Raw genomic sequence first — 26,336 nt, forward strand, 5'->3', positions numbered from 1 at the left:
GAGGGAGAGGCCGGCTCAGACCTGCTCAGGGCAGCCTCGGTCACCTTCAGTAAGGAGGACTGCTGGTCACTCCCCAAAACTAGGTCCTCCTGTTGCTTCCCACTGCCCGTTGAGCCAAGTGCAAACTATTAAGTCCCTTCACCATTGAGCCCAGCCTGTCAACCAAACGCCTCTTCACCTAGACGAGAAGCTGTGATGCATGTAATGAATTAAAAAAAACCTAGACTTTTGTAAAGCAATTATCCTCCAAATAAAAAAAACAAGAAAAGACAAAACAACCTGGACTCTTGAGTCAGACTTTCTAGGTTCCTAGCCTGACTTGGTCACTTGCAAGCTGTGTGACTTTGGGCCAGTTACTTAAACTCTCTGTGCCTCAGCTTCAGTGGTAAAATGCAGATAATAACAGTATGTTGCTCATAGGGTATTTGTGAGGATTTAGCACCTGGGGTCGCACAGAGTCGGACACGACTGAAGCGACTTAGCAGCAGCAGCGGCAGCAAGCACCTGTACCAAGAAGGCACATCCCCAGGCCTCAGCCCAGACGGACAGAATCGGAATCTTGAGGTAGGGGGCAGGGAACAGCCTTTCCCCAGCTCTTAGCACCACCCTTCCCCTTGGGTTTGGGTGTGTTGCCGTAAGATGTGGTTTCTCTTGCAAACTTTATTTGATAATTGAAAATAATGCTTTAGTTCAAGCCAAGTCAAAAATTCCATAAAACCTCTTTCCTGTGACTTTACGTATGACCAGCGGCAAACAACTCATCATTTTTTCTGTACCTAAGTTTCCTTATCAAGAAAATAAAAGCAGATTATCCTCATGGTCTCTTCTGTCCCCCAAATTTAAGGACATTTAGGAGAAGAGTCCCTACTGTGTAGCAGATACTGTTGGAGATGATAGTTTCTTGCCCCCATTTCTTGATGCTTCTTGTATGCAGTACTTTCTTCCCAATTTTAGACATCAAATTCTTTCTTTTAAAAACACTTTTCTTGTTGACATACAGTAGATTTAAAATACTTGTGTTACACCGAGGAAACCAGAATTGAAAGAGACACGCGTACCCCAATGTTCATCGCAGCACTGTTTATAATAGCCAGGACATGGAAGCAACCTAGATGTCCATCGGCAGACGAATGGATAAGAAAGCTGTGGTACATATACAGGATAGAATGTTACTCAGCCATTAAAAAGAATACATTTGAGTCAGTTCTAATGAGACGGATGAAACTGGAGCCTATTATACAGAGTAAAGTAAGTCAGAAAGAATAACACCAATACAGTATATTAATGCATATATATGGAATTTAGAAAGATGGTATCAATGACCCTATATGAGAGACAGCAAAAGAGACACAGATGTATAGAACAGTCTTTTGGACCCTGTGGGAGAAGGTGAGGGTGGGATGATTTGAGAGAACGGCATTGAAACATGTATATAACCATATGTGAAATAGATCGCCAGTCCAGGTTGGATGCATGAGACAGGGTGCTCAGGGCTGGTCCACTGGGATGACCCAGAGGGATGGGATGGGGAGGGAGGTGGGAGGGGGGCTCATGATGGGGGTCACATGTACACCCATGGCTGATTCATGTCAATATATGGCAAAAACCACTACAATACTGTAAAGTAATTAGCCTCCAATTAAAATAAATAAGTTAAAAAAATAGTGTGTTAGTTTCAGGTATATAGCAAAGTGACTCAGTTTTATATACAGATTCTTTTCCATTTAGGTTATTACGAGATATTAAATATAGTTCCTTGTGTTATACAGTACATCCTTGTATTACTGTTTATACAGCAGTGTGTATCTGTTAATACAATATTCTTAATCTGTCCCTCCTTCCACACTTTCCCCTTTGGTGACCATAAATTTGTTCTTTTTTTCTGTGAGTCTGTTTCTGTTTTGTAAATAAATTCATTTGTATTATTTTTTTAGAATCCATATATAAGTGATATATGATATTTGTCTTTCTCTGACTTACTTCACTTAGTATGATAACCTCTAGGCCTATCCATGTCGCTGCAAATGGAATTATTTCATTCTCTTCTGTGGTTGAGTAATATTCCACTGTGTATATATACATATGTGTATATACATGTACACACACACTACATCTTCTTTATCCATTCATCTGTTGATGGACTTCTTTTCAGATTAGAATTTTCACCTTTTCTGGATATCTGACCAGGAGTGGGACTGCTGAATCATATGGCAGCTGTATTTTTAGTTTTTTTAGGGAATCTCCATACTGTTTTCCATAGTGGCTGCACTAATTTATATCCCCACCAACAATGTAGGAGGGTTCTGTTTTCGCCATACCCTCTCCAGCATTTATTTGTAGACTTTTTAATGATGGCTATTCTGACCGATGTGAGGTGATATCTCATTGTACTTTTGATTTGCATTTCTGTAATAATAAGTGATGTTGAACATCTTTTCATGTGCCTGTTATCCTTCTGTATATCTTCTTTGAAATATCTATTTAAGTCTTCTGCCCTTTTTTTTTTTTTTTTTTTTGGTTAGGTTGTTTGGTTTTTTATATTAAATTACTTGAGCTGTTTGTATATTTGGGAAACTAAGCTCTTGTTGGTTGCAAATATTTTCTCCCAGTCCTTGGGTTGTCTTTTCATTTTGCTTATCATTTCCTTTGCTGTGTAAAAGCTTTCAAGTTTGATTAGGCCCCATTTGTTAATTTTTGCTTTAATTTCTTTTGCCTTGGGAGACTGATCTAGATTTAGACCGATCTAAATATTGTGATGATTTATGTCAGAGAAGGTATTGCTTATGTTCTCTCCCAGGAATTTTGTGGTGTCATGTCTTACATTTAGGTCTTTAAGCCATTTCAAATTTATCTTTGTATATGGTGTGATGGTGTGTTCTAATTTTGTTGATTTATATGAGGCTGTCCAGCTTTTCCAACACCACTTGCTGAACAGACTCTCTTTTCTCCATTGTATAGTCTTGCCTTCCTTGTTGAATATTAATTGATTGTAGGTGTGTGGGTTTATTTCTGGGCTCTCTGTTCAGTCCCAATGATCCACATATCTGCTTTTGTGCCAGGACCACACCGTCTTAATTACTGTAGCTTTGTAATATTATAGACATTAATTTCTATACCCTCCAGGAAGAGCAGATACACCTGAGAACAAAGTAGTCAACTAGCAAATGATGTTGAAAACCTCATAACAGGGAAAATATTCCTAAAAACCAAGGCCTGGAGGGTGAAAATATTTCTTTGGAATTAAAATTTGGCCTTAATTATCAAGAAGTATAAAGTTGGTTTGAGAGAATATGCATTCTCCACTTTGTGACCACTAGAACAGAAGGCAAGGGAGAAATCCTGAAAACACAGAGTTCTTACACTAAAGAGATGGAGAAAAATTCTAAAGTGACTGAATTACCTTGAATGGGTAAGATGAGGTTCCCTGCCATTACCAGAAACGGGAACATAACAGCCAACAAAATTTTTAGAAGTTATGTTTTTAAAATACAATACATGTACCTCCAGCGCACTTATCATACGTTTCTCTCTGCGGCACCTGGAACAGAGGGGGCACTGGGTCTTTCTAAGGCCATTCTTGTGAAGTTCGATTCTTAAGTGAGAGGAGACGAAACCCAAAGCTTACTCCAGCTTTTGAGTCTGTGATTGCTATGTCCTGGAGGGGAAGCAATGGTGCAAAAAGGCTGGGGCACCATCTGAGGTCAGGGACATGTCTTACAGGTTCATCACGACACCCAGCTCCCCATGTGTGGGTTGGATGGATGAATTCTAAGTGAATGAGCGAGAGAAAGAGAGGCTTACCCAGAAAGAGCACAGCTATGCAGACTGGGAATCAAAACCTTAATCACAGTGCTTCTCTGCAGGGAGGGGTGTTTGGGACTCATGCCCCAGGCTTACCAGATGTCTCCATTTTCATCATGGAAGGTGGCATGGCCAGAGTTGTTGATAAGGGCCCGGATGCACGTTTTTGCACTGTCTTCCAGAATGATGTAAGTGAACTTGCTCTCTTTTATGCTGAGGATGAGCATAGCCAGGTGTCCTGATGGGTAACTGGGAGATGGTTAAGGCACTAGTATTCCCTTGGGGTCCCCTGCAGAAGGCAGCCCTGCAGAGCGAGGCAGGCTCCAGTAAAACCCACGCCCCGGCCCCAAAGCACAGACTTTTCTGGCATCGTATGCGTCCCTTGTTCCAGTGGATACTATATCTGGCCTGATCCATCAGGAAAGAGAATTTGGAAGATAATCTCATTGGGGTAGAGAATTATTTTTCCATCACCTTGAAGTACCTAGGGAGAAGAGAAAAACCTGTGTTGTCACCAGAAGGCTTGACATCAGTCTACTTACTCTCTGATTCCTGCATGCCACCCACCCATCACTCCCCTACCCATCACCACCACCAACTTGCTGGGGATTCCAGAAGGGAACCTTCGCAGGGGCTTGGTTTACCTGTCTTGGTGTTGAGGAAGCTGAAATGGACCACTCTGTGTTTGTGTGTGCAGATTTTAAACTATCATTTCAATCTAATGATTATCAGTTATATTAATTTCATAGGGCTACCACAGCAAAGTACCGGGCAATTTTAAATTGTAGAAAGTTATTCTTTCTCAGCTGTGGAGGTCAGAAGTCTACAATCAAGGGGTCAGAAGGGTCAGCTCTTTCTAGAGGCTCAGAGGAAAAATCTAGTCCATGCTTTCTCCTAGCTTTGGTGATGACCTGCGGTCCTTCCTCTTCCTTGGTTTGTGTATGCAGGGTTCCGACACCCAGCTCCATCTTCCCTGAGACTCAGTGTCTTCACTGTCCTTCATAAGGACACCAGTCATACTGGGTTAGGGGCCCACCCTACTCCAGTGTGACCTCATCTGAACTAATTACCAATTTTCCAAACAATGTCATAATCTGAGTCAGTGGGGTTTAGGATTTAAACGTATCTACTTTGGAGGGAGGCACAGTTTCACTGATAACATTAGTATATTCAGGTATTGTATCTCTGTTTGAATCAGTTTTAGTGAGTTATATTTTTCTAGGAAATTGTTTATTTTATGTAAATTTTCAAATTTATGGTCATAAAATTTTGTGATATAATATTTTCAAAAACCCTCTACTGTCTCTAAGTTGGGCTTCCCAGGTGGCTCAGTGGTAAAGAATCCGCCTGCCAATGCAGGAGATGTAGAAGACATGGGTTTGATCCCTGGGTCGAGAAGATCCCCTGGAGGAGGAATTGGCAACCCACTCCAGTGTTCTCGCCTGAAGAATCCCATGGACAGAGGAGCCTGAAGGGCTACAGTCCACGGGATTGCAAAGAGTCGGACACGACTGAGCATGCACACATGCACATCTCTTAGTCATGTCCTGTCCTCATTCTTTAGAGTGTATATATGTTTTCTTTTTTCCGGATCATTTGCCTGGAGATTTGCTAATTTTACTTATTTTTTTCAAAGACCCAGCCTTTTGGTTTGCTCATTCTAATATTTTTTTATTTTCCAGTGTATCAATTTTTGTTCCCAGCATTATTTTCTCCATATGGCTGCTTTCTGTGGGTTTTCTATGTTAGACTATGTATTTTTCTTCTAATTCCTTGAATTGAACATTGGGCTCATTGATTTCCATCTTGCTGCTGCTTCACGACCCTCTTCCTCCTCCTCTTCTTTAAGATAGGCATTTAAAGCTATAACATTTCTCTCAAAATTTTAGCTCTTTCCTCCAAGTGTAGATATTCACCTTTCATTTCATTCTGAGTATTTTAAAATTTCCAGTATGCCTTCCTCTTTGACACACAGGTTATTCACAGGTGTGTTTTTGACTTTGCAAATGTACGAGTTGCTTTTGGCTATGTTGTTAATATTACCAATTAAAATCCACAGGGCTGAGACTTCCCAGGTGGTCCAGTGGTTAAGAACCGGCCTTCCAATGCAGGTGATGGTGGTCCAGTGGTTAAGAATCCACCTTCCAATGCAGGGGAGGCAGGTTCAATCCCTGGTCGGGGAACTAGGATTCCACGTCACCCAGGGCAATTAGGCCTGCACAATGCAAGTAAGACTGAACACAGCCAAAAATTTATATAGAAATACTAAAAACAATCCACAGGGGTGAGAGAGCAGAGTACAGATGATATCACCTCCATCGTTGGCTGTGCTGGGTCTCACTTGCGGCATGTTGGATCCAGTTCCCTGACCAGGGATTGAACCCTGGCCCCCTGCCTTGGCAGTGAGGAGGAGTCTTGGCCACGGGACCACCAGGGAAGTCCTGGTATCAGCTCTTTAGTGCTTGCAAAGTGTTCTGTGGTTAAATGTGTCAGCACTTACTGTAGCTACTTCACTTGTGTCTGAGAAGGATGTGTGTCCTCCAGGGGCCTCGAGTCCCCATCAGACATTAAAATGCAAGCCGTTTCTCCTGCTTCCCACACCCCGCTCACTCTCACTATCCGCATTTTCCAGGTTCTGTTTCTGGTGTCACCCCCTTCCTTTCTTATGCACTCTTCTATGTGTGTGTGTGTGTGTGCCCAGTCGTGTCCTACTCTTTGCTACCCCATGGACTGTAGCCGGCCAGGCTCCCCTGCTCATGGGATTCTCCAGGCAAGAATACTGGAGTGGATTGCCATTTCCTTCTCCAATATACTCTTATATACTCTAGATTTAAATACTGTACATATATACTTCTGCATTTACATACTATCCATTTAAAAGGACATTTTTTTTTACATTTTATTTAAATTTCCCAGGTGTTTGTAGCAGGATGCCTTTTCCCGTTATGTTTTATCCTGCATTACTCTAACTAGGTGTCAGATCTGTGGTTTTCAAGCTCTTACTTTTAATGACTGAAGAATCCTTCACTCAAGAGAGCTCACTGCAGAGTGCCCGAATCTGAGACAATGAAAGAAGAAGGTGCAGCTGGTTGACGAGGAGCTGCTGTGGGCTCCGCAGGGCGCGGCCTTCAATGCCCAGGAACCGCTCCACCAGGGGATGAAGATCCTGTAACTGACTCTGTCCCTACAGCAGCGTTAGCGCTCAGCGCAGGACTTCCACAACACAGTGACCCCAGAGGAGGCGCTATCATTTTCCCCGTTTAAGAGAGGCGTTCCACTAGGGGGCACTAGTGGCAAAGGATCCGCCTGCCAATGCAGGAGACACAGGAGATGCCGGTTTGATCCCTGGGATGGGGAAGATCCCCTGGAATAAGAAATGGCAACCAGCTCCAGTAAACTTGCCAGGAAAATCCCATGAACAGAGAAGCCTGGCGGGCTACAGTCCATGGGGTTGCAAAGAGTCAGACATGACCGAACAACCTACACAAGGCTATCCAATGAAAGGGGAGCCAGACTCCCACAGTCTGTCCCTGCTACCCCCAGCCAGCAGGCTCATCCTTGGAAACGAACCACCTCCAGCCATTAAGCTCCCAGCCACCTTGCACATTTACTCTACAAACCACTGCCCCCTCTCTTTTTTTACCCTAAAGAAAGCACTTTATAAGGTCATCTATGGTTGGTTTCTTCCTGAGAACCGGTAAGAAGCTTCTAGATTTTGCTCACGGGGGAGGATTTTCTATTTTAGGTCTTATTTTCAAAAGCCACCTGAAGCCAGAATTTCTTAATACACTTTCTTTTCATCAAATTCACTTGTCATGGAATGACATTTTCCTAAAAACAAGAAGCCACGGGCAAAGAAAAATCCCTGACACAGAGATAGAGTCATTCCATTTTCCCTCACTGGGAAATATATCACACAAAAGCCCAAAGGATGAATCTAATAATTCTGGCCTGAGCAACTGAGAAAAAGCTGTATTATCCCTTAGTAAATTGGAGCACACTTGAGACTACTAGAAACTAACATTCATGTAACATCATGCAGGTTTTAAAGCACCTCTGCATATAATGTGGACTTAGCTTTTTGCAACAATTTTGTGGGATAAGTATGGTCTTATTATCTTCACTTTACAGTTCAAGAAAGTAAGACCCAGAAAAACATACATGACGGTCTTAAGCACAGAGGTTGTGTTATTAGTCAGGGCTACTTAAAAAATATGCCCAGTCAGCCAGCTTCTCACCACCTCCGCCACCAGCCTAGTAGAGATGCACGTCGTCTCTCACCTGAACTTTCTGCCCTTACTCTTGCCCCCTTCAGCCTGTTCTCTAGAGCAGCCAGAAAGATTCTTCTAGAGCTTAAGCCAGATGATGTTGCCCCTGCTCTGGCCCCTCCAGTGGCTCCATGGCATCCTTTGGATAAAACCATGACCCCCAAGGCTCTACCTGACCTAGACACCGAGCTCATTTCCCATGCCTTTCTCTCTTGCTCACCCCGTCCTCGAGGCTCAGGGCCTCAGGGCCTTTGCATGTGTGAGCTCTGCCTAGGACACTCCTCCTCCAAGTCTCTAGGGGCTCGCTCCCTCTTTCCATGCCTGCCTAGGCTCAAATGGCACGTCTGCGATTGCACTAAAAGCATGACAGTTACTCCTTTCTCAGCCCAGCAACTCTAGAGCCCCTTATCCTGCTTTCCTTCCTGCGGCACCTAACAATACCTGCCTTGGCACTGAACAGAATTTTGTGCGTTGACTGTTCAGTTGCTCAGTTGTGTCCGACTCTTTGCCACCCCATGGACCGCAGCACGCCAGGCCTCCCTGTCCATCACCAACTCCCGGAGTTTACCCAAACTCATGTCCATTGAGTCGGAGATGCCATCCAACCATCTCATCCTCCGTCGCGTGGACTGTGTGCTCAACTAAAACGTAAGTTCCATGGCCCCCAAGGTTGGTTTGTTCACCCTTGTAGCTCCAGCACCTAGAAGAGGGCCTGGGGCATTGTGCGTTCTCAGTATATATTGACAGAAAGCAGAGAGTCTATCACATCTTCCTACTTCCCCCTTCAGTGCCTTTTTTTTTTTTTTTAACTCTGGACCTTATTAGCTCATGTGACTAACTGAGACTAGGTTTCACTTAAGACTTTATAGTGTCCATCTTTATACATATACCATGTGATTGGCTTTTACAGATAGGCTTTATTTTTTAGAGCAGGTCTCAGCAAAATTGAGTAGAAAATACAGAGATTTCTCATAAATTCTCTGCACCCCCACACACGTGCAGTCTCCCCCCACTATCAACATCCCACACCATGGTGTACATTTATACAAAGAATCTACACTGCACATCACCATTACCCAGACTCCATAGTTTACCCTGGGGTTCACTCCTGGTATTCTACATTCTATGGGTTTATACAAATATATAATGACATATGGTCTTCCCTGGTGGCTCCGCTGTAAAGAATCCACCTGCAACGCAGGAGACACAGGTTCGATCCCTGCGTCGGGGAGATCCCCTGAAGAGGGAAATGGCAACCCACTCCAGTATTCTTGCCTGGAGAATTCCATGGACAGAGCAGCCTGGTGGGCTGCCGTCCATGGGGTCTCAAAGGGTCAGACATGGCTTAGTGACTAAACAGCGATAATAATGACACTTATCTACTGTTACAATACAATAAAGAATGTATGCATGGCCCTAAAAACCATCTCATCCTCTGTCGTCCCCTTCTCTTCCTGCCTTCAATCTTTCCCAGCATCAGGGTGTTTTCAAATGAGTCATTTCTTCCCATCAGGTGGCCAAAGTATTGGAGTTTCAGCTTCAGCATCAGTTCTTCCAATTAATATTCAGGACTGATTTCCTTTAGGATTGATTTGTTGGATCTCCTTGCAGTCCAAGGGACTCTCAAGAGTCTTCTCCAACACCACAGTTCAAAAGCATCAATTCTTCGGCACTCAGCTTTCTTTATAGTCCAACTCTCACATCCATACATGACCACTGGAAAAACCATAGCTTTGACTAGACGGACCTTTGTCAGTAATGTCTCTGCTTTTTAATATGCTGTCTAGGTAGGTCATAGCTTTTCTTCCAAGGAGCAAGCATCTTTTAATTTCATGGCTGCAGTCACCATCTGTGCAGATTTTGGAGCCCAAGAAAATAAAGTCTGTCACTGTTTCCACTGTTTCCCCATCTATTTGCCATGAAGTGATGGGACCGGATGCCATGATCTTAGTTTTCTGAATGTTGAGCTTTAAGCCAACTTTTTCACTCTCCTCTTTCACTTTCATCAAGAGGTTCTTCAGTTCTTCTTCACTTTCTGCCATAAGGGTGGTGTCGTCTGCATACCTGAGGTTATTGATGTTTCCCCCAGCAATCTTGATTCTAGCTTGTCCTTCATCCAGCCCGGCATTTCACATGATGTACTCTGCATATAAGTTAAATAAGCAGGGTGACAATATACATCCTTGACATACTCCTTTCCCAATTTGGAACCAGTCTGTTGTTCCATGTCTGATGCTAACTGTTGCTTCTTGACCTGCATACAGATTTCTCAGGAGGCAGGTAAGGTGTTCTGGTATTCCCATCTCTTTCAGAATTTTCCACAGTTTGTTGTGATCCACACCGTCAAAGTCTGTGGCATAGTCAATAAAGCAGGAATAGATGTTTTTCTGGAACTCTTTTGCTTTTTGTATGATCCAATGGATGTTGGCAAATTTGATCTCTGGTTCCTCTGCCTTTTCTAAATCCAGTAAATCTCCACCCACACCGCCAAACAAACAAACAAACAAAAACCCCTGGACAAAATGCAAACGCCAGGGCACTGCCACAATTACCTTAATCTTGCTGTTGATCCAGTCCATATCTAGTTCTAACGTCTTCGTACGACGAGCAACACGACGATGTTTCTTGACTTCTTTCTCTGGCTCCACCTCCTCCTCCTCCTCCTCCTCGTCTTGTAGTGGTATATTACATAAGTGAAACGTGAAAGTGCTCTCTGCAGTCCTTTGGGTATGTAAGGCTTTGGTAGAAAAGAGAAAGAAAACTTAGATCTATTTCTCTCGAGGAACCCAAAGAGAGTTTGAGGATTTGGGATATCGGCCATATTTCCCCAAGCTCTCTCATTTTTCCCCATTCATTCTTTCATTTCACACACAATCATTAAGGGCCTGTGAGGTGCCAGCTCAGTGTCAGATGGCCGACACCATGGTGAACACCACCCAGTCCAGACTTGGGGATGTGAGGGGTGACATACCAGCCGCGTGCCAGTAACAAGTGAGGCTGCTGAGTCTGGTAATTTAAAAAACAGGCTAAAGTGGGAGTCGTAAAAAAAAGGAAACATACCTTAAACATGCTATTTTAACTTAAAACACAAATGAATACTAACACTATTTTAAAATTTTATCTTTAATTGGAGGACGTTGCTTTCCAATGTTGTTAGTCTCTGCTGTCCAACAAAGTGAATAGGCTGTATATATACACGTGTTCCCTCCCCGCTGAGCCTCCCGCCGGCATCCCAGCGCTCTAGGTCATCGCAGAGCGCTGAGCTGAGCTTGCTGTACTGTATTAGCAGGTTCCCACTAGCGAGCTATTTTCTGCATGGTAGTTAACACACCATTTTTAAGTGCAGGACTGTGTGGGCACGTTTGCTCAAAGCCCATTCATAATTTATTATCTATAACTTTCAATTTTGGCAATTTCTACATAGTCTGAGTGCAGGATTGTAGACTTGAAAGCAAAAAAGAAAAAAGAAACCTTCTGTATATCCCCCAGCCTTTTGTGTATGTTTGGTGCACGCCTAGTTCTACGCAGTATTTGTAAAACTACTTTCTTATTGCTGCTGCTGCTAAGTCTCTTCAGTCGTGTCCGACTCTGTGCAACCCCATAGATGGCAGCCCACCAGGCTCCCCCGTCCCTGGGATTCTCCAGGCAAGAACCCTGGAGTGGGTTGCCATTTCCTTCTCCAATGCATGAAAGTGAAAAGTGAAAGCGAAGCCGCTCAGTAGTGTCTGACTTGCAGCGACCCCAGGGACTGCAGCCTACCAGGCTCCTCCGTCCATGGGATTTTCCAGGCAAGGGTACTGGAGTGGGTTGCCATTGCCTTCTCCGACGTTCTTATTGAGTCTTCTCAAAAGCATTCCACTTAGTTTTCACAGCAGCAGCAAGTTTCTTTTTAATCTTCGTTTTGGCCCATTTTTATAACTATTGAATTTTGGAGTAAGCTAGCAAGGACTCTTCCCCGGGGGTTGATCACCAGGGGGCGCCGCAGTGGGAGGCGCGCCGTCGGTATCAGCCAGGATGCTCTTCCCCGCAAGGGGGCCGCTCCCTCCGCAACTAGATTTGGGGGAGGTCAGTTAGGAGAGCTTGGTTCTCCCACCACTGGGGCCAGCACAGCGTTGGAGGAGGTGTTGGAGAGGACGTGACAGCTTGTTGACCCGGGAGCTGGACGGGGCATGGAAGTCTCCCCGCCCCCTTCCCGGTCCTTGGCATGTACGTTCTGCCCACGGTTCCCACACTGGGAAGCCTTTGCAAGGATGCAGCCTCTCGGGCACTGTGTTGTTGAGCCCACCTGGACGGATACATGCCTGAAGCCAGGTAAAGCCTCCATTTAAACGTTAAGATTCTGGCCCGTGGAGGCGGAAATCGGCAAGTCTTGTGCTGCAGGAGACATGCGCACGTCGGGTGTAAGTTGTCTTGCTTTTTAAACCCGCCGCCTACAGCGTGGGGTGGACTGCCTCTCAGGTCTTCTCTTGCCCTCTGCTGCTGCTGCTTGCTGCTGCTAAGTCACTCAGTTGTGTCCAACTCTTTGCGACCCCACGGGCTGCGGAACTGGTCTTCACTGTCTCCTGGAGTTTACTCAGACTCCTGTCCATGGAGTTGGGGATGCTATCTTATGGGGGCTGATTTAGAATTTCACCCCAGGAACTCTGAGGTTGCCAACACAGAGGGCAGGGTGCCATCGGAGCTCACAGGGACCCTATCCAGGCCTGGAGGTTGTGCCCAGAGTGGAAATTGTCTCTAGTTTGCCAGGTGGAGTTCCTAGCATAAGGGCTGCGTGGTTGAAGGCTAGCGTGAGACCGGCTTAGTATTAACGGGTGACTCTGGAGAGACAGGCAGGGCTAGGTAACTCCTTTATTCACTCACTCAGGAAATATCCATTGTGTTCACATATGCCGCAAGCTGTCCTAGGTACCAGGGCTGGCACCGTGCCTGCTGCCCGTTCTAGTAGGGGAGATGGACGCTGCACAAGTGAACAGGTGAAAACTTCACCTGCTGGTGGCTAGGCATGCCCTGAAGAATGATTGTGCGTGTGTGTGCGCACTGGTTTGTAAAGGGTAGCCAAAGCAACAGTTTCTGAGAAGGTGACTTTTAAGCAGAGACCTGAATAAAGTGAGGGAGCAAGTCACAAGGATATTGGCGTGCAGAGTACTGTAGCCAGAGGACCGCACGTCCAAAGGCCCTGTGGCAGGGAGGCCTGCTCATGTGGTGAATAACAGAAAGGCCAGTGTGTCTGGCATGGACAAGAGCGAGGGCCTTTGAAGCCACGTGGGGAAAATGTGGAATTTTCCTGGAGGTAGTGGAGGGCCAGGGAAGTGTTTTAAAAAGATTTTGCTGGAAAGAATGTGAAGAAAGGACTGAGAAAGGACAGGATGGGTCAGGGACTGTGGGGCAATGAAGGTGTCTGAGGTGGTGTCGGTGATGTCGGAGAGGTGTGGGGGGGCCTGGGGAGAGGAGAACACGGCCGTGTGCCCCTGAGGAATGGAAGGAGGCCTCTTCTTAGACCTCACAGAGGAGCTTGTCCTCAGGGAGGTGAGGAGAGAGAGGTGCGCAGGGGCAGAGTCGATGAAAGCGCTTTGTGAGCGGTTTGGACGCGGGCCTCAGTCTCCCTCGGAGGAGCCCTCCTCCAGTGCTTCCGTCCAGAGTGGAGGCGATTGGTCCCGGGGGAGGTGGATGTGAGCCCAGCTGCTCTTCCTGAGAGTCAGTCAGAGAGGAACAGAGAGCCTTCCTGAAGTCACGGTAACAGGGGACACGGATATGCTCATTCTTTTCCCCTGTCAGGAGGCTAGAATCACGGATTTCCTGGTTTGTGCTGTATAACCAGCTCTGTCTTTAATAGGGGGAGGTGTCAGGCTGCCTGTCTGAGCCTCAGTTTCCTTAAAGTGGGGTTGGGCTGGCTGCAGAGACCTGTCAGGTTCCTCTGAAGCAATGCTGCTTGGAGGCCGCTGCCCGGAGACGGGCCACAGGCCTGTGTCCTTCACACGGGGAGCTTTGGGGTCTGGTGGCTCATGACACGAGCTGTGTAGTAGCTCCCACTTCTTTTAGGAGAGGCTATATAATTTCAAAATGCAGGTATCCTTGTTTTAAAATTACTCAAGATTTCAGGGACTTCCCTGGTGGTCCAGTGGTTAAGACGCTGCACTCCCAGTTGCAGGGTGCATGGGTTTGATCCCTGGTCAGGGAACTAGAACCCCGCATGTTAGGCAACCAAAATAAATTAATGAAGGATTTCAAGACAGTGGCAGCCGAGCATTAAAAGCAAGCACAGGACCCTAAGTGTGGGGGGCTTGCGTCCCTGCACAGCTCACATGCCTGCGAAGCCATCCTTGGCTTGGAAATCGGCGGGTTCAGAGACAAGGGGCTGCCCGCAGCAGTCATTCTATAAGAGTTAGGTCAGGGGCATATACTTACTGGTATGGGGATGGGAACACTTCCTGAGAGGGAATCGGGGCTTTGTCCTGGCTCAGCAAGAAAAAGCATGTGATGGATGAGGTGTGTCAGCTGTGGCTGTTGTTGCCAATTCTAGGTCCGTGGGATCTGGTCACTGAAAGATGTTCCAGCTGGTGGTTTGGAGTTTCTGAATTAAGTAGCCGGGTAGCTTAGGCTCTTGGCTCAGACTTTTTGATGAGACCCCCAAAGCTGGCAAAGTCCATGACTGGCAAGTCTTAACAGCTGGACCTCCAATGCCTTTCAGTTCAGTTCAGTTGCTCAGTCGTGTCCGACTCTTTGCGACCCTGTGGACCGCAGCACGCCAGGCCTCCCTGTCCATCACCAACTCCTGGAGTTTACTCAAACTCATGTCCGTTGAGTCAGTGATGCCATCCAACCATCTCATCCTCTGTCGTCCCCTTCTCCTCCCGCCTTCAGTCTTTCCCAGCATCAGGGTGTTTTCAAATGAGTCAGTTCTTCTCATCAGGTGGCCAAAGTATTGGAGTTTCAGCTTCAGCGTCAGTCCTTCCAGTGAATGCTCAGGACTGATCTCCTTTAGGATGCCTTTAGTATCTGGTAAAGGGGCTATTTCTTTCTTAAACTTTGCGTTAATGACTTCTTAGAACCTCCCCCAATACAGGGTAGATGCCTTCTTGTGTGGTCCCATAGTATCCCCTTCCCACCAAAGCATTAACTATTTTATATGCAGATTCCCTGCTTTCCAGTTTATCTTCGCCTCCTGCCCTCCCTCCCACCCTCATCACAATCAAAGGATAAGCCCCTTGAAGTCCCAGACCATGTTTCGTGTTTCTCGCTTGCTCAGTATTTTAATCCCTGGCAGCTGAGACTTTACTGGCCCAATACATGCTCAAGTGAGGGAACAAGCATTTCTGCCTCCTTGAGGGGAAGGTGGGAGACAGTGAGATGCACCCAGGAGAACCAGGTAACGGGATGGAAAATGGGGAGAGGAGTTCTTACTTTCCCGTTTCCTCATAATCCAGAGGATCGTCTCCTTGTAGTTTTCAAAATTTTTCTTCAACCTGAAAGGAAGGTGAATCGGCTTTAAAAGCTGAGACCGAATTGTGTTTACATGTCATGCTACACGGCAGATAGAGCTGGGGCCGGCTCCATCGTTTAATATGCGGAGACTTGGCTGGATGGCTCTGCCTCTGCAACCAGCTTTCTTCCAGTCTGTACTCAGGAATAAAGGGCCAGCGACTGGTGCTGTGTGTCCCTCCTGGCCTTTAATTGGCCTTCAACCTGGGCACCTGGGCTGACCCCAGATCTTTCAAAATGAATTCAGTGGGGTTCCTCTTGGGAATGAAGCCAGGGTCGGGAGATCCAAAGCCAGCCAAAGCTGACTCTATGAGTTCAGCTCGTGCAGGTGGTTTTTTCTGTGGTTTGTGCTCTTGTGGCTGTGCACATTTCAGTAAAGCCTATTCAGAAAGAGCTTAGAGAAACGGTATTATTTGTGAGCCGGACACAGCCACCTGAAACTCCTTTGCACCGAGTAGGAAAATTTCAAATAAACTCACTCAAAAATGACTCACCAGGAAAGCCACATTAAGGCACAGCTCTTCAAAATGATCAAGCCTTCTACACCTCCTCTCATGTCAATATACAAAGCGAGTCATCCTGGCATTTCAATGGCTGGGACTGTTTTCCTGCCAAATAAGGGTGGTCTCTGGAGGCAGCAGCCTTTCCTGGTTCTCAGATCAGAGACCTTTTGAAAGGGAATCTGCCGGAAGGAGGGAGCTTCCAAGGCTTAATTGGATCTGAGCAGAGGGCCTTTGACACGGCAGATTTTAACTTCTCGCTTCAGAGTCCTCGAAGAGAGCTTAATAATTTAACCCTGAGCAACCTCAGGAAGCAAATACCATCTGCTGGAAAGGGCTGGGCTGTTTTGCCTGGTGGAAAGGAGGTTTAGTGTCTGTACTTTAGAAGCTGTTTGCAAGTTGAGAATGAGCTCTTCATGGCCCATTTGTGCCAAGGGTTCTTTGTTTTATTTGCAAGCACTGTGAATGGAATTGAAGCAGTTACCTCACCTACCATCACCTGTGAAAGAACAAGGAGGAAGAGGGTGGGGTGAAGCCTGTCCAGGCTGACAGCAGGATGCCAGGTGCATGCAAGAGTTAAATTCCAGTGAGGGGATCCCTCCAGAGGCACCTGGTGCCCTTTGGGGAAGGTTCTCTCCTTGGTTCTTTGCTCAGCTTTGCAAGCTAATGGAATCCCTACTAGCCTTGCTAGTAAGGGTACACACTACGGTATAGACCAGCATACAGTAGGTGCATTCATTGGGTGCAGTTAGGTTAGAATGAGCCTTGGTTATGGGCTTAAACGAGAAAGAAGGGGGAGAAAATGTAACCTAGAATGTAGGATAACCTACAATGGTATTATTTGGGATTTTTATTTTTCTTGTTTTATGAGGATCTGAAAACTTGGGTGTTCTTTGTATTTTGTGTATTTAGCCTTCCCTTTTCCTAGAGAAGCCTTAGGGGTCTCTGGCCCCAGGACTGTATTGAGCCCAAAGCAGAAGTTGCTGGCAGTCAGTCTCTCCCTGACTTTTGGGAGTCTTCATTCACCAAGGAGGCTATGCATGGTACCCCATCCCCCACAGCCTGTTCCTCGGAGCCCCTCCCAGAGAGTCATGGTCGTGATGATGGTCAGATGCCTGACCATGTCCCTTGTTCACCAAGGCTTCTGACAGCTGGATAAGTGAAAATCCAGGCTTCCTTGTACCACAGACTGGATGTACAGATAGGGTTCTGGAATATTTTGTGACTGGGGTCATGCCAACTAGAAAGATTTGGTGCCAGCAGCCATCTGCAATAACTTTATTGCTCCCCAAGCCCCTGCCATGTCCCAGGTCAGTGACGCTTGGGGCTTTTCCCCCTCAAGGAGCATGGAGAAGCAATGGCTAGCCTAGGATGAAGCTAAGCAATTTCTTGGGAAGATGCCCATGAGCTTGATCCCCCCACTGTCCCTTTTCTTCAAAGGCTCAGGGGTCTGAGCCTTGCCTCCCAGACTTTCGTACAAGTTCACGGTCCCTTCAAGACTTTTTCTTGCCTGGGATTTCCAGCCTGTGTCCCTGCTCACCTTTGATGCTATCTTGCACATCCTGTGTTCATAGATTTCTTTGCCTTTGAGTTTTGGTAGCCGATCATCCTGTCCCCTGACCCCTAATCTTACCCTTGTCCTGTGTCTGGCTTGTGCCAGCTCTTTGACTCAAGGAAGCTTCTGGACCCTGGCCTTCTTCTGTGCTCTCATGGCCCAGTTAACACTCTTCTCTGCATCTAGCTTTGGTCTACCTGCACCCAGCGACCAGTACCTTCCCAGTGACCAATAGTTCCATCCCTCTTGTCACTTACAGAATTCCCAGCTTCCTTCTGGTTTCACCCTCCAGATGACCAGTCAGGGGAATGGTAATATCCTCCTCCAGTTCGTTGCGAACAGCCATTTCTTTGAGCATGGTCCTGAACACCGACTGATAGGAGGTGGTCGAAACCTGCTAAAGAGTTAATCTTTACTGTATATAAATCTTCTTCATCTATCTCTATGTAACTTTGCATATCTATTCTTGCTTTCTTTTCCTCTCAAAATATTTGTTAGTTTTGTTTTCATTGCTTTATTCCCCACTTGGCACCTTGCTTTCGTTTTGTTTTCCAGTTTGTGCTTTAGTTAGTTTTGGTCTTAACTGGTAGATATAATTTTTTATTTCCTTTGTTCGCTGGATCAATCTACTATATTTTATTTTTGTTGGACTACTTTGACTTTGCTTATGTATATGTGTATATTCCATTATTTAATTATTATTTGCCTGATTTTGTGACTGCCATTTGTCTGGGGTTCATCTTTGGTTTCTTGGTTTTGGGTATTTGTTTTAATCTCACTTAATGCTATAACAGACCACTTGTGGAATCTTCGTTCCTGACCAAAGATCAAGCCCTGAGCCTTTGGAGTGGGAGCACTGACTCCAAGACCTTGACTACTGGAGAACTAACCTGCTGCTGCTGCTGCTGCTAAGTTGCTTCAGTCGTGTCCGACTCTGTGCGACCCCATAGACGGCAGCCCACCAGGCTCCCCCGTCCCTGGGATTCTCCAGGCAAGAACACTGGAGTGGGTTGCCATTTCCTTCTCCAGTGCATGAAAGTGAAAAGTGAAAGTGAAGTCCCTCAGTCGTGTCCGACCCTTAGCTACCCCATGGACTGCAGCCTACCAGACTCCTCCATCCATGGGATTTTCCAGGCAAGAGTACTGGAGTGGGGTGCCGTTGCCTTCTCCGAGAACTAACCCTAGGGAGTATGAAATAGTGAGAACTCACACAAAGGAAACCACTTGAATACAAGACCTGGCATCACCCAACCACCAGTAGCACCCTTGTACACCCTCATCTAAACAACAAACAAAACAAAAATACAAACCAAATCATTAGCAGGCAGGATTACCACCTCACTCAGCCTGGTCCCTCAGAGGAAAAACAAACAAAAAACTCAGCACAAATCTCACCCTATACAAAGCTTACATGAACCACTGGATCAACCTTACAAGGGCAGAAACCAAAAGAAGGAAAGAATTCAGCCTTGAAGTCTGGGAAAAGGAGACCTCAAACACAATAAGTTAAAAAAAAATAATGAAAAGGCAGAGAAATACTACACAAATGAAGGAACAAATTAGAAACACAGAGGTCCAAATAAATGAAGAGGAAGTAGACAAATGACCTGAAAAAGAATTCAGAATATTGATAGTAAAGATGATCAAAAACCTTGAAAACAAAATGGAGAAAATGCAAGAATCAATTAACAAAGACCTAGAAGAATTAAAGAATAAACATATAGAGACAAACAACACAATTACTGAAATTAAAAATACTTTGGAAGGAATCAAAAGCAGAATATCTGAAGCAGAAGAACAAATCAGTGAGCTGGAAGATAAAACAGTGGAAATAACTTCTGAAGAGCAGAATAAAGTAAAAAGAATGAAAAGAACTGAGGATAGTCTCAGAGCCCTCTGGGACATTATCAAATGCACCAACATTTGAATTATAGGGGTCCCAGAAGAAGAAGACAAAAAGAAAGGGTATGAGAAAATTTTTGAAGAGATTATAGTTGAAAATTTCCCTGACATGGAAAAGGAAATAGTCAAACAAGTCCAAGAGGCACAAAGAGTCCCATATAGGATAAACCCAAGGAGAAACATGCCAAGACACATACTAAATGAGCTAACAAAGACTAAACACAAAGAAAGAATATTAAAAGCAGCAAGGGAAAAGCAACAAGTAATGTACAAGGGAAACCCCATATGTTATCTTTCAGCAGAAATTGCAGGCCAGAAGGGAATGGCAGGATATATTTAAAGTACTGATAGGGAAACATCTACAACCAAGATTACTGTACCCAGCAAGGATCTCATTCAGAATTGATGGAGAAATAAAAAGCATTTCAGACAAGCAAACATTAAGAGAATTCAATATCACTAAACCAGCTTTACAACAACTGTTAAAGAGACTTATATAGTCAAGAAATACAAGAGAAGGAAAAAGATCTACAAAATCAGTTCAGTTCAGTTGCTCAGTTGTGTCCGACTCTTTGCGACCCCATGAACTGCAGCATGCCAAGCCTCCCTGTCCATCACCAACTCCTGGAGTTTGCCCAAACCCATGTCCATTGAGTCGGTGATGCCATCCAGCCATCTCATCCCCTCTGTCATCCCCTTCTCCCACTTTCAATCTTTCCCAGCACCAGGGTGTTTTCAAATGAGTCAGCTCTTCACATCAGGTGGCCAAAGTATTGGAGTTTCAGCTTCAGCATCAGTCCTTCCAATGAATACCCAGGACTGATGTTCTTTAGGATGGACTGGTTGGATCTCCTTGGAGTCCAAGGGACTCTCAAGAGTCTTCTCCAACACCACAGTTCAAAAGCATCAATTCTTCAGCACTCAGCTTTCTTTATATTCCAACTCTCACATCCATACATGACTACTGGAAAAACCATAGGCTTGACTAGACGGACCTTTGTTGACAAAGTAATGTCTCTGCTTTTTAATATGCTGTCTAGATTGGTCATAACTTTCCTTCCAAGGAATAAGCGTCTTTTAATTTCATGGCTGCAATCACTATCTACAGTGATTTTGGAGCCCTCAAAAATAAACCCCAAACAATTAAGAAAATGGCAATAGGAACATATATATCAATAATTACTTTAAATGTAAATGGATTAAATGCTCCAACCAAAAGACACAGACTGGCTGAATGGATACAAAAACAAGACCCATATATATACTGTCTACAAGAAACCCACTTCAGACCTAAAGACACACATAGACTGAAAGTGAGAGGATGGAAAAATATATTCCATGCAAATGGGAAACAGAAGAAAGCTGGAGTAGCAATCCTCATATCAGACAAAATAGACCGTAAAGAAGATTACAGGAGATAAGGAAGGACACTACATAATGATCAAGAGATCAGTCCAAGAGGAAACCTGCAAAGGGACTGCAGAATGAAATAGCCTGAAATCTGATTCCCTGATGTGCCAGATGAGATTTCAACATGTAATTGGAAAAAGACAGTGGGAACAGTAGGATGACTAGCAAGATTTGTTCTGAAGGTTGTCTCCATAATGGTCACACCCTCTTCTCATTGCCCAGTTCCCTTAAGAATATATTTTTTTTAATAGTAGCATACCAAGAAGTCTTTTGAGAGCATAAAATTACCTCCTTCTTCCAAATGTAGAGAAGGCTCTAGAACATAAAATTGCATTCATGGCTTGAGAGCATAAGTCTTTTTTAGTTCCTAGAATGACCAAGCTCTCAGTGGTTGGTTATTTATTGTATCATAAATAACTGTGAAGGATAAGAGTCTTCAGGAGACCAGGGTAGTACCTAGCATGTTCTTGTAGTGGATGATTCTGTCTTTAAGGATTCTTCCAAAGTAATGACACTGCAAGCTACCTTTTAATTTTGTAGATTTGTTCATTCTATCTCAAGTCTGTGAGGTTAACCAGGACTGACCCATAGGTTGGTCTTCACAAGAGTTTCTTTTTTCGACTCCCTTTTGGTAGAAGGTGAATTGTGACTTGCTGTCTAGAAGAACTGCAGGTCGTCACATCGCCCTGCTCACTACAGGTTGAGATTGTTATGGAGGTTGTTCCACATCTGATAATGTACAGTCTACCATTCACTTATAAGCCTCCTAAAGTAAGCAGTGGGGGCAGGGGGGGGGGCGGCTTCCCTGGTGGCTCAGTGGTAACGAATCCACCTGCCAATGCAGGAGACATGGGTTCGACCCCTGGGTTGGGAAGTTCCCCTGGAGAAGGAAGTGGCAACCCACTCCAGCATTCTTGCCTGGAAAATTCCATGGACAGAGGACCGTGGCGGTCTGCAGTTCATGGGGTTGCAGAAGAGGCACACATGTCTTAGCAATTAAACAACTACAACAAAAAGGAAGCGGGCGACCCACATACCCAGAGTCGCATGTGACCTGGGGCAGATACAAGGATGGAGCTTGCAGTTGGCTGGTTTTTCCAGGTTGGGGGAAAGCTGGGGTGTCTCAGGACCGACTTGCTTGATTCCCAGCCTCTGCACGCACCTCTCCTCATTGCTGGTGGTCAGTTAATTAAACACAGAGGCCATCAGACTGAGGAGGCTCTGAGGCCATGGTGCCCCGAGTAAGCAAACAAAAACCTCAGCCGGTAAATGCCTCAAGCCTAAGAGATCAAAATCCAAGGACAACCACTCAAAAGCAGCTGCTCGGCTTTAAGCCAGTCAGCCAATAATTTCCTTGCTCTGCTTCTGCCTTTTCTGTCTCTCCTCAGCTCCTGTTGGCCGAGGGCTCTTAGCCACTTCCAGTCTGGTACTGCCTGATTCTAATCATACAGGCTCAAACAAACTCTTCAGATTCTTAATAGGCCTCAGTTCATCTTTTCACACTGGAATGTATCAGTGCTTCGGGGCGGATTGAGGTGAAGGCTTGTGGTCCCAATATTCCTGCCTCTAAATTCTTTATTATTGACCATTCCTCCTTGAGTTGGAGTGATGACCCAATTGCCCAGGCTGGTCTTTCACGAGTCCTTTTGTTTTTTTTTTAAAAATTTTAGTTTTTCTTTTATTTTTGGCAGTTGCTGCCTGAGGGCTTTCTGTAGTTTCGGCGAGCAGGGGCTACTCCCTGGTTGCTGTGAGCAGGCTTGTCAGCGTGGTGGCTTTCCTTGTAGAGCGTGGGCTCTAGGCACGCGGGCTCAGTCGTTGCAGCTTGGTAGCTGTGGCGCTTGGGCTGAGTTGCCCCGAGGCATGTGAGGTCTGTCAGATCCCACCGTCAGAATAACCACGGTCTAGGTTGATGGCTGCCTCCAAGTCAAAGGACCCCAGCGACGTCTCTCCCGTGGGTACCTCAGTGGTTTCTGGTGCTCCCCCTCCCAAAGGCCTCAGAAGTGCACACAGACAAGTCTCTCAGCTGCAGGTATCATGTGGCATTGACTCCATTCCTTCTGTCCTGCTCTGGCCCTACTTGGGCACATCTGCTGCCTGTGGGATTTCTTGGAGGAACGGTGCTTTTCAGGTGATACTGTGGCTGGGCTACAGGTGCTGCCCCGTCACTCACCTAAGTGTCTGATCTTTGGAGCCAGGTGGTATAGACAGCCAGGGGGTCATGTCCCCCCTCTCTGCGCCACACTTTGTCACCTGAGCCAAGCCCCTGAGATGACACGGCAAGGTGTTTGTGCCTGGGGCTCACGTGCACAGGCGGCGTGTCACCCAGAAGCCTCCCTGCATCCTGTCTCATCCAGAACCTCACGCGGCTCCATGGGAGGTGTCCCCCTGGCTTACGGCTGCAGCCCCGCCAGACACACAGAACCTTAGTTGACAGGTGCGCTGAAGGTTTTTGAAAAATTTGTTTCTAATTAAAACAATTCCTTTCGATTTCAACTCTTGCTAAAAAATCTCTCTAAAATGCCTGAGTTTACTTTCCTATCTTAGTATATTCAGTGCCGTGAATCTAAATTCAAGTAATCCCTTTTCCATCATTTGACATGGTAGTTCAGTATTGGAAAAAGCAGTAGGTTTTTTTCTTACTAATATGGGCTTCGCTGGTGGCTCAGATGGTAAAGAATCTGCTGCAATGTAGGACACCTGGGTTCAATCCCTGGGTCGGGAAGATCCCCTGGAGGAGGGCATGGCAGACCACTCCAGTATTCTTGCCTGGAGAATCCCCATGGACAGAGGAGCCTGGTGGGCTATAGTCCATGGGGTTGCAAAGAGTCAGGCATGGCTGAGCAAAAATACTTTTGCTTCTTATTAATATAAGTGTATAAGAGCATGTCTGGAAAGTAAGGAATTTAGGCTAAATAAGAACTGAAATCAGAGAATTTTTTTTCAATTAAAATAAGAGCAAAAACTAAATGCCTCGGTTATTTCCCACCCCCTTTTTAAGTTCAGGATAATGTATCTGCTTTATTTTGAGTTTCAGAGACACAAGCTCTCACTTTTGTGATTGTAGTTAGTACCTACAATCCTGAGAAAATTTCTCAGCTATAGTGGAAAGGATATACAACCTGAGTAAACAGGTGTTGGAAGCCTTGGAGGTAAATTGGAAATTATAGCCACCAAGCTGCATTGGCAGGCAAAACATTTGTGCAGTAAAGACAGTACAAAACTTTTCTGTAGATGGAAGACTTATTCAAGGTTTTGGAGCTTCCCACGGTGTCTCTAGTTATTGGATACAGCTGGGAAAGGATCGCCATTAAACTCCCAGGGCTGGTTCTGTGCCGCTTTGAAAAGTGTGGGAGCAGGACTCAGATCTGTGGGGTATGCTCCAATGCTCCTTGTTGTGGTGTTGCACTGAGGACGCCTTTGTCTGAAGTTTCCGTCTTCTGGGCTCTCCATGCCTGGTCCTTCGGTTGGAGATGGTAGGCTTTTTGGGGGGCTTTGGTCTGTGCTTGTTGGGGTTTCTGATTGTGGTCTTTTCAGGAGTTTATGAAGCAAAAAGAAAACTCAAACTCACTGCCATGTTGTTCCTTGGATCTCATGGTCCCCTGACAGTCTGCCTTCTTTCCTCTGTCTTTTAAAAGCTCCTTGTGTTTGTTTTATATATAATGTCTAGAGTTTTAAGTGGTGTGTGTGTGTGTTAGTTGCTCAGTCCTGTCCGACTCTTTGCGACCCCATGGACTGTAGCCTACCAGGCTCCTCTGTCCATGGAATTCTCCAGGCAAGAATACTGGAGCAGGTTGCCATTCTCTTCTCCAGGGGATCTTCCTGACCCAGGGGTCAAACCCAGGTCTCCCGCATTGTGGGCAGATTCTTTATCGTCTGAGCCACTATTGCTTAGTGGGAAAATTACATCTAGTCCATATTTCCAGGATCTAACTTCATTTTTACACAAAGTTTCTACAAGGAGCGATTTGCCCTGTTCTGTTAAGTATCTGGGTAGCTTGTGTGTTTCGCTTTTAATGTTGCTGCCTTCAAAAGCAATCTTGAGGGGGTTTTATTCATGTTACAGAATGCAGGGCCTTGTGGTGTCATCCTTGGCTTTCTTCTGACCCTCTTTGGATTAATGCGTGTCATTTACACTTCAGCGTGTTTTAAGAGAAGCCCTCTTGGGCTGTGATAACAGCGGAGCAACGCTGTGACTCCCAGGACTCAAGACGCAGTGTCCAGCTGGCCCCCCGGGCTACCCTACCCAACATGCAGAACCAGTATCCCCAGTTTTTAACCAACTTACTTCATCTTCGAAGACCTCATCATCTTCCAGTGTACCAATGGGGTCTTTCAATACACGGTCCCAAAAGCTCTCTTTGTAGTTAAACTCCGTGGCTTTCAATGGTGGAAGGTACGGCCAAAGGAGAGGCATTTGGGAAAGGAGCCGAAACGACAAACAAAAACAAAAAGAGAAACAGATTTACGGCATTTACACTTGACCTTTTAACTACAAATGCACAGGTCATCAATAAGACTTTAAATTCATCAAACCACTTAAAATTTGACTCGGAGACATTCGTAAAACAGGAATGAAAGGGTATCTCAGTGGCAGATTTAGGAAAGTGTGTGTTTCCGGTGGTCAGGGAAGGCGCATCTGACAAAGTGACATTTGAGTGAGTCCTACACGAAGCAAGGGAGTGAGCAGGCAGATGGCTGGGGAAGACCATCCCTGGCAGGGGGCGGAGGAGGTGAAAGGCCCTGAGATGGGAGGGAGTGGGAGCATGCTGAGGAATCTGACAAACCACAGGAGGCACAGCGTGCGTGAGGGGAGTGAGAGTGAGGTGAGCTGGGAGGGCCAAGGCCAGCTCACGGAGGACCTAGGAGGCCCTGTGGAGGAACTGAGATTTTATTCCCAGAGAGATTTATTCTGAGTGTGATTTTCTCTTGGAAATCCTGAGAAATATTCCTATCTCCTGTCAGTTTTGTCAAAAATTGCCCATCTCCAGAATTGCAGATGGTTCGTAATTGCTAGTTAAAGCGTAAGAGATGAATCCCCAAGCCAGTGAGCTTAAAAAAAATAAAAAAGACAAGTCTCTGGGAGATAGCAGATGCCTTTGTTCTCACGGTCAACCACAGCCTGGTGACTCTGGGCCAGGAGAGGGGCTGGAGACCTCCAGTGTGGACGGGGTGCGACTTGAATGGAGGAACGGATAATTACAACTTAGGCCTGGATTCCCTGCTCCGGGAAAGGTGTGGATCCTGAGCGGAGCTGAGGGGACAGGGCTTGTACATGATGATTGGAACCCCAGGGAAATTATGGTGGCCTCTGTCTTGGCTTCAGGATGACACCAGCCCCTCCTCGCTGGGCCATCCAGGAAGCCCATTTACCAGCCGGTGGTGCTGGGCTGACTGAGTCTGTCTGATGTGTGTCCCTGCTGG

The 26,336-nt window shown here is 45.8% G+C and overlaps 2 protein-coding genes across 2 annotated transcripts in view; one reads left to right on the forward strand and one right to left on the reverse strand.

Annotated features, from left to right (window-relative positions):
• The window catches only part of CBY2 (chibby family member 2), a 127,624-nt gene that overhangs the window by 4,543 nt on the left and 96,745 nt on the right, over nt 1-26,336 (forward strand). The gene's annotated exons all lie outside the window — the stretch shown is intronic.
• Nucleotides 1-26,336, reverse strand: part of ERICH6B (glutamate rich 6B) — a 50,014-nt gene that overhangs the window by 2,932 nt on the left and 20,746 nt on the right. Inside the window, exons 2-7 of the mRNA XM_043478379.1 lie at nt 25,201-25,292; nt 17,861-18,000; nt 15,471-15,532; nt 12,302-12,354; nt 4,200-4,285; nt 3,898-4,050 (exon numbers count right to left, since the gene is read on the reverse strand). Of these exons, the coding sequence (XP_043334314.1) occupies nt 3,898-4,050; nt 4,200-4,285; nt 12,302-12,354; nt 15,471-15,532; nt 17,861-18,000; nt 25,201-25,292 (586 nt within the window). The remainder of the gene's footprint in view (nt 1-3,897; nt 4,051-4,199; nt 4,286-12,301; nt 12,355-15,470; nt 15,533-17,860; nt 18,001-25,200; nt 25,293-26,336) is intronic.

This window comes from Cervus canadensis, chromosome 9, assembly GCF_019320065.1.
Source record: "Cervus canadensis isolate Bull #8, Minnesota chromosome 9, ASM1932006v1, whole genome shotgun sequence".
NCBI classification, from domain to species: domain Eukaryota; kingdom Metazoa; phylum Chordata; class Mammalia; order Artiodactyla; family Cervidae; genus Cervus; species Cervus canadensis.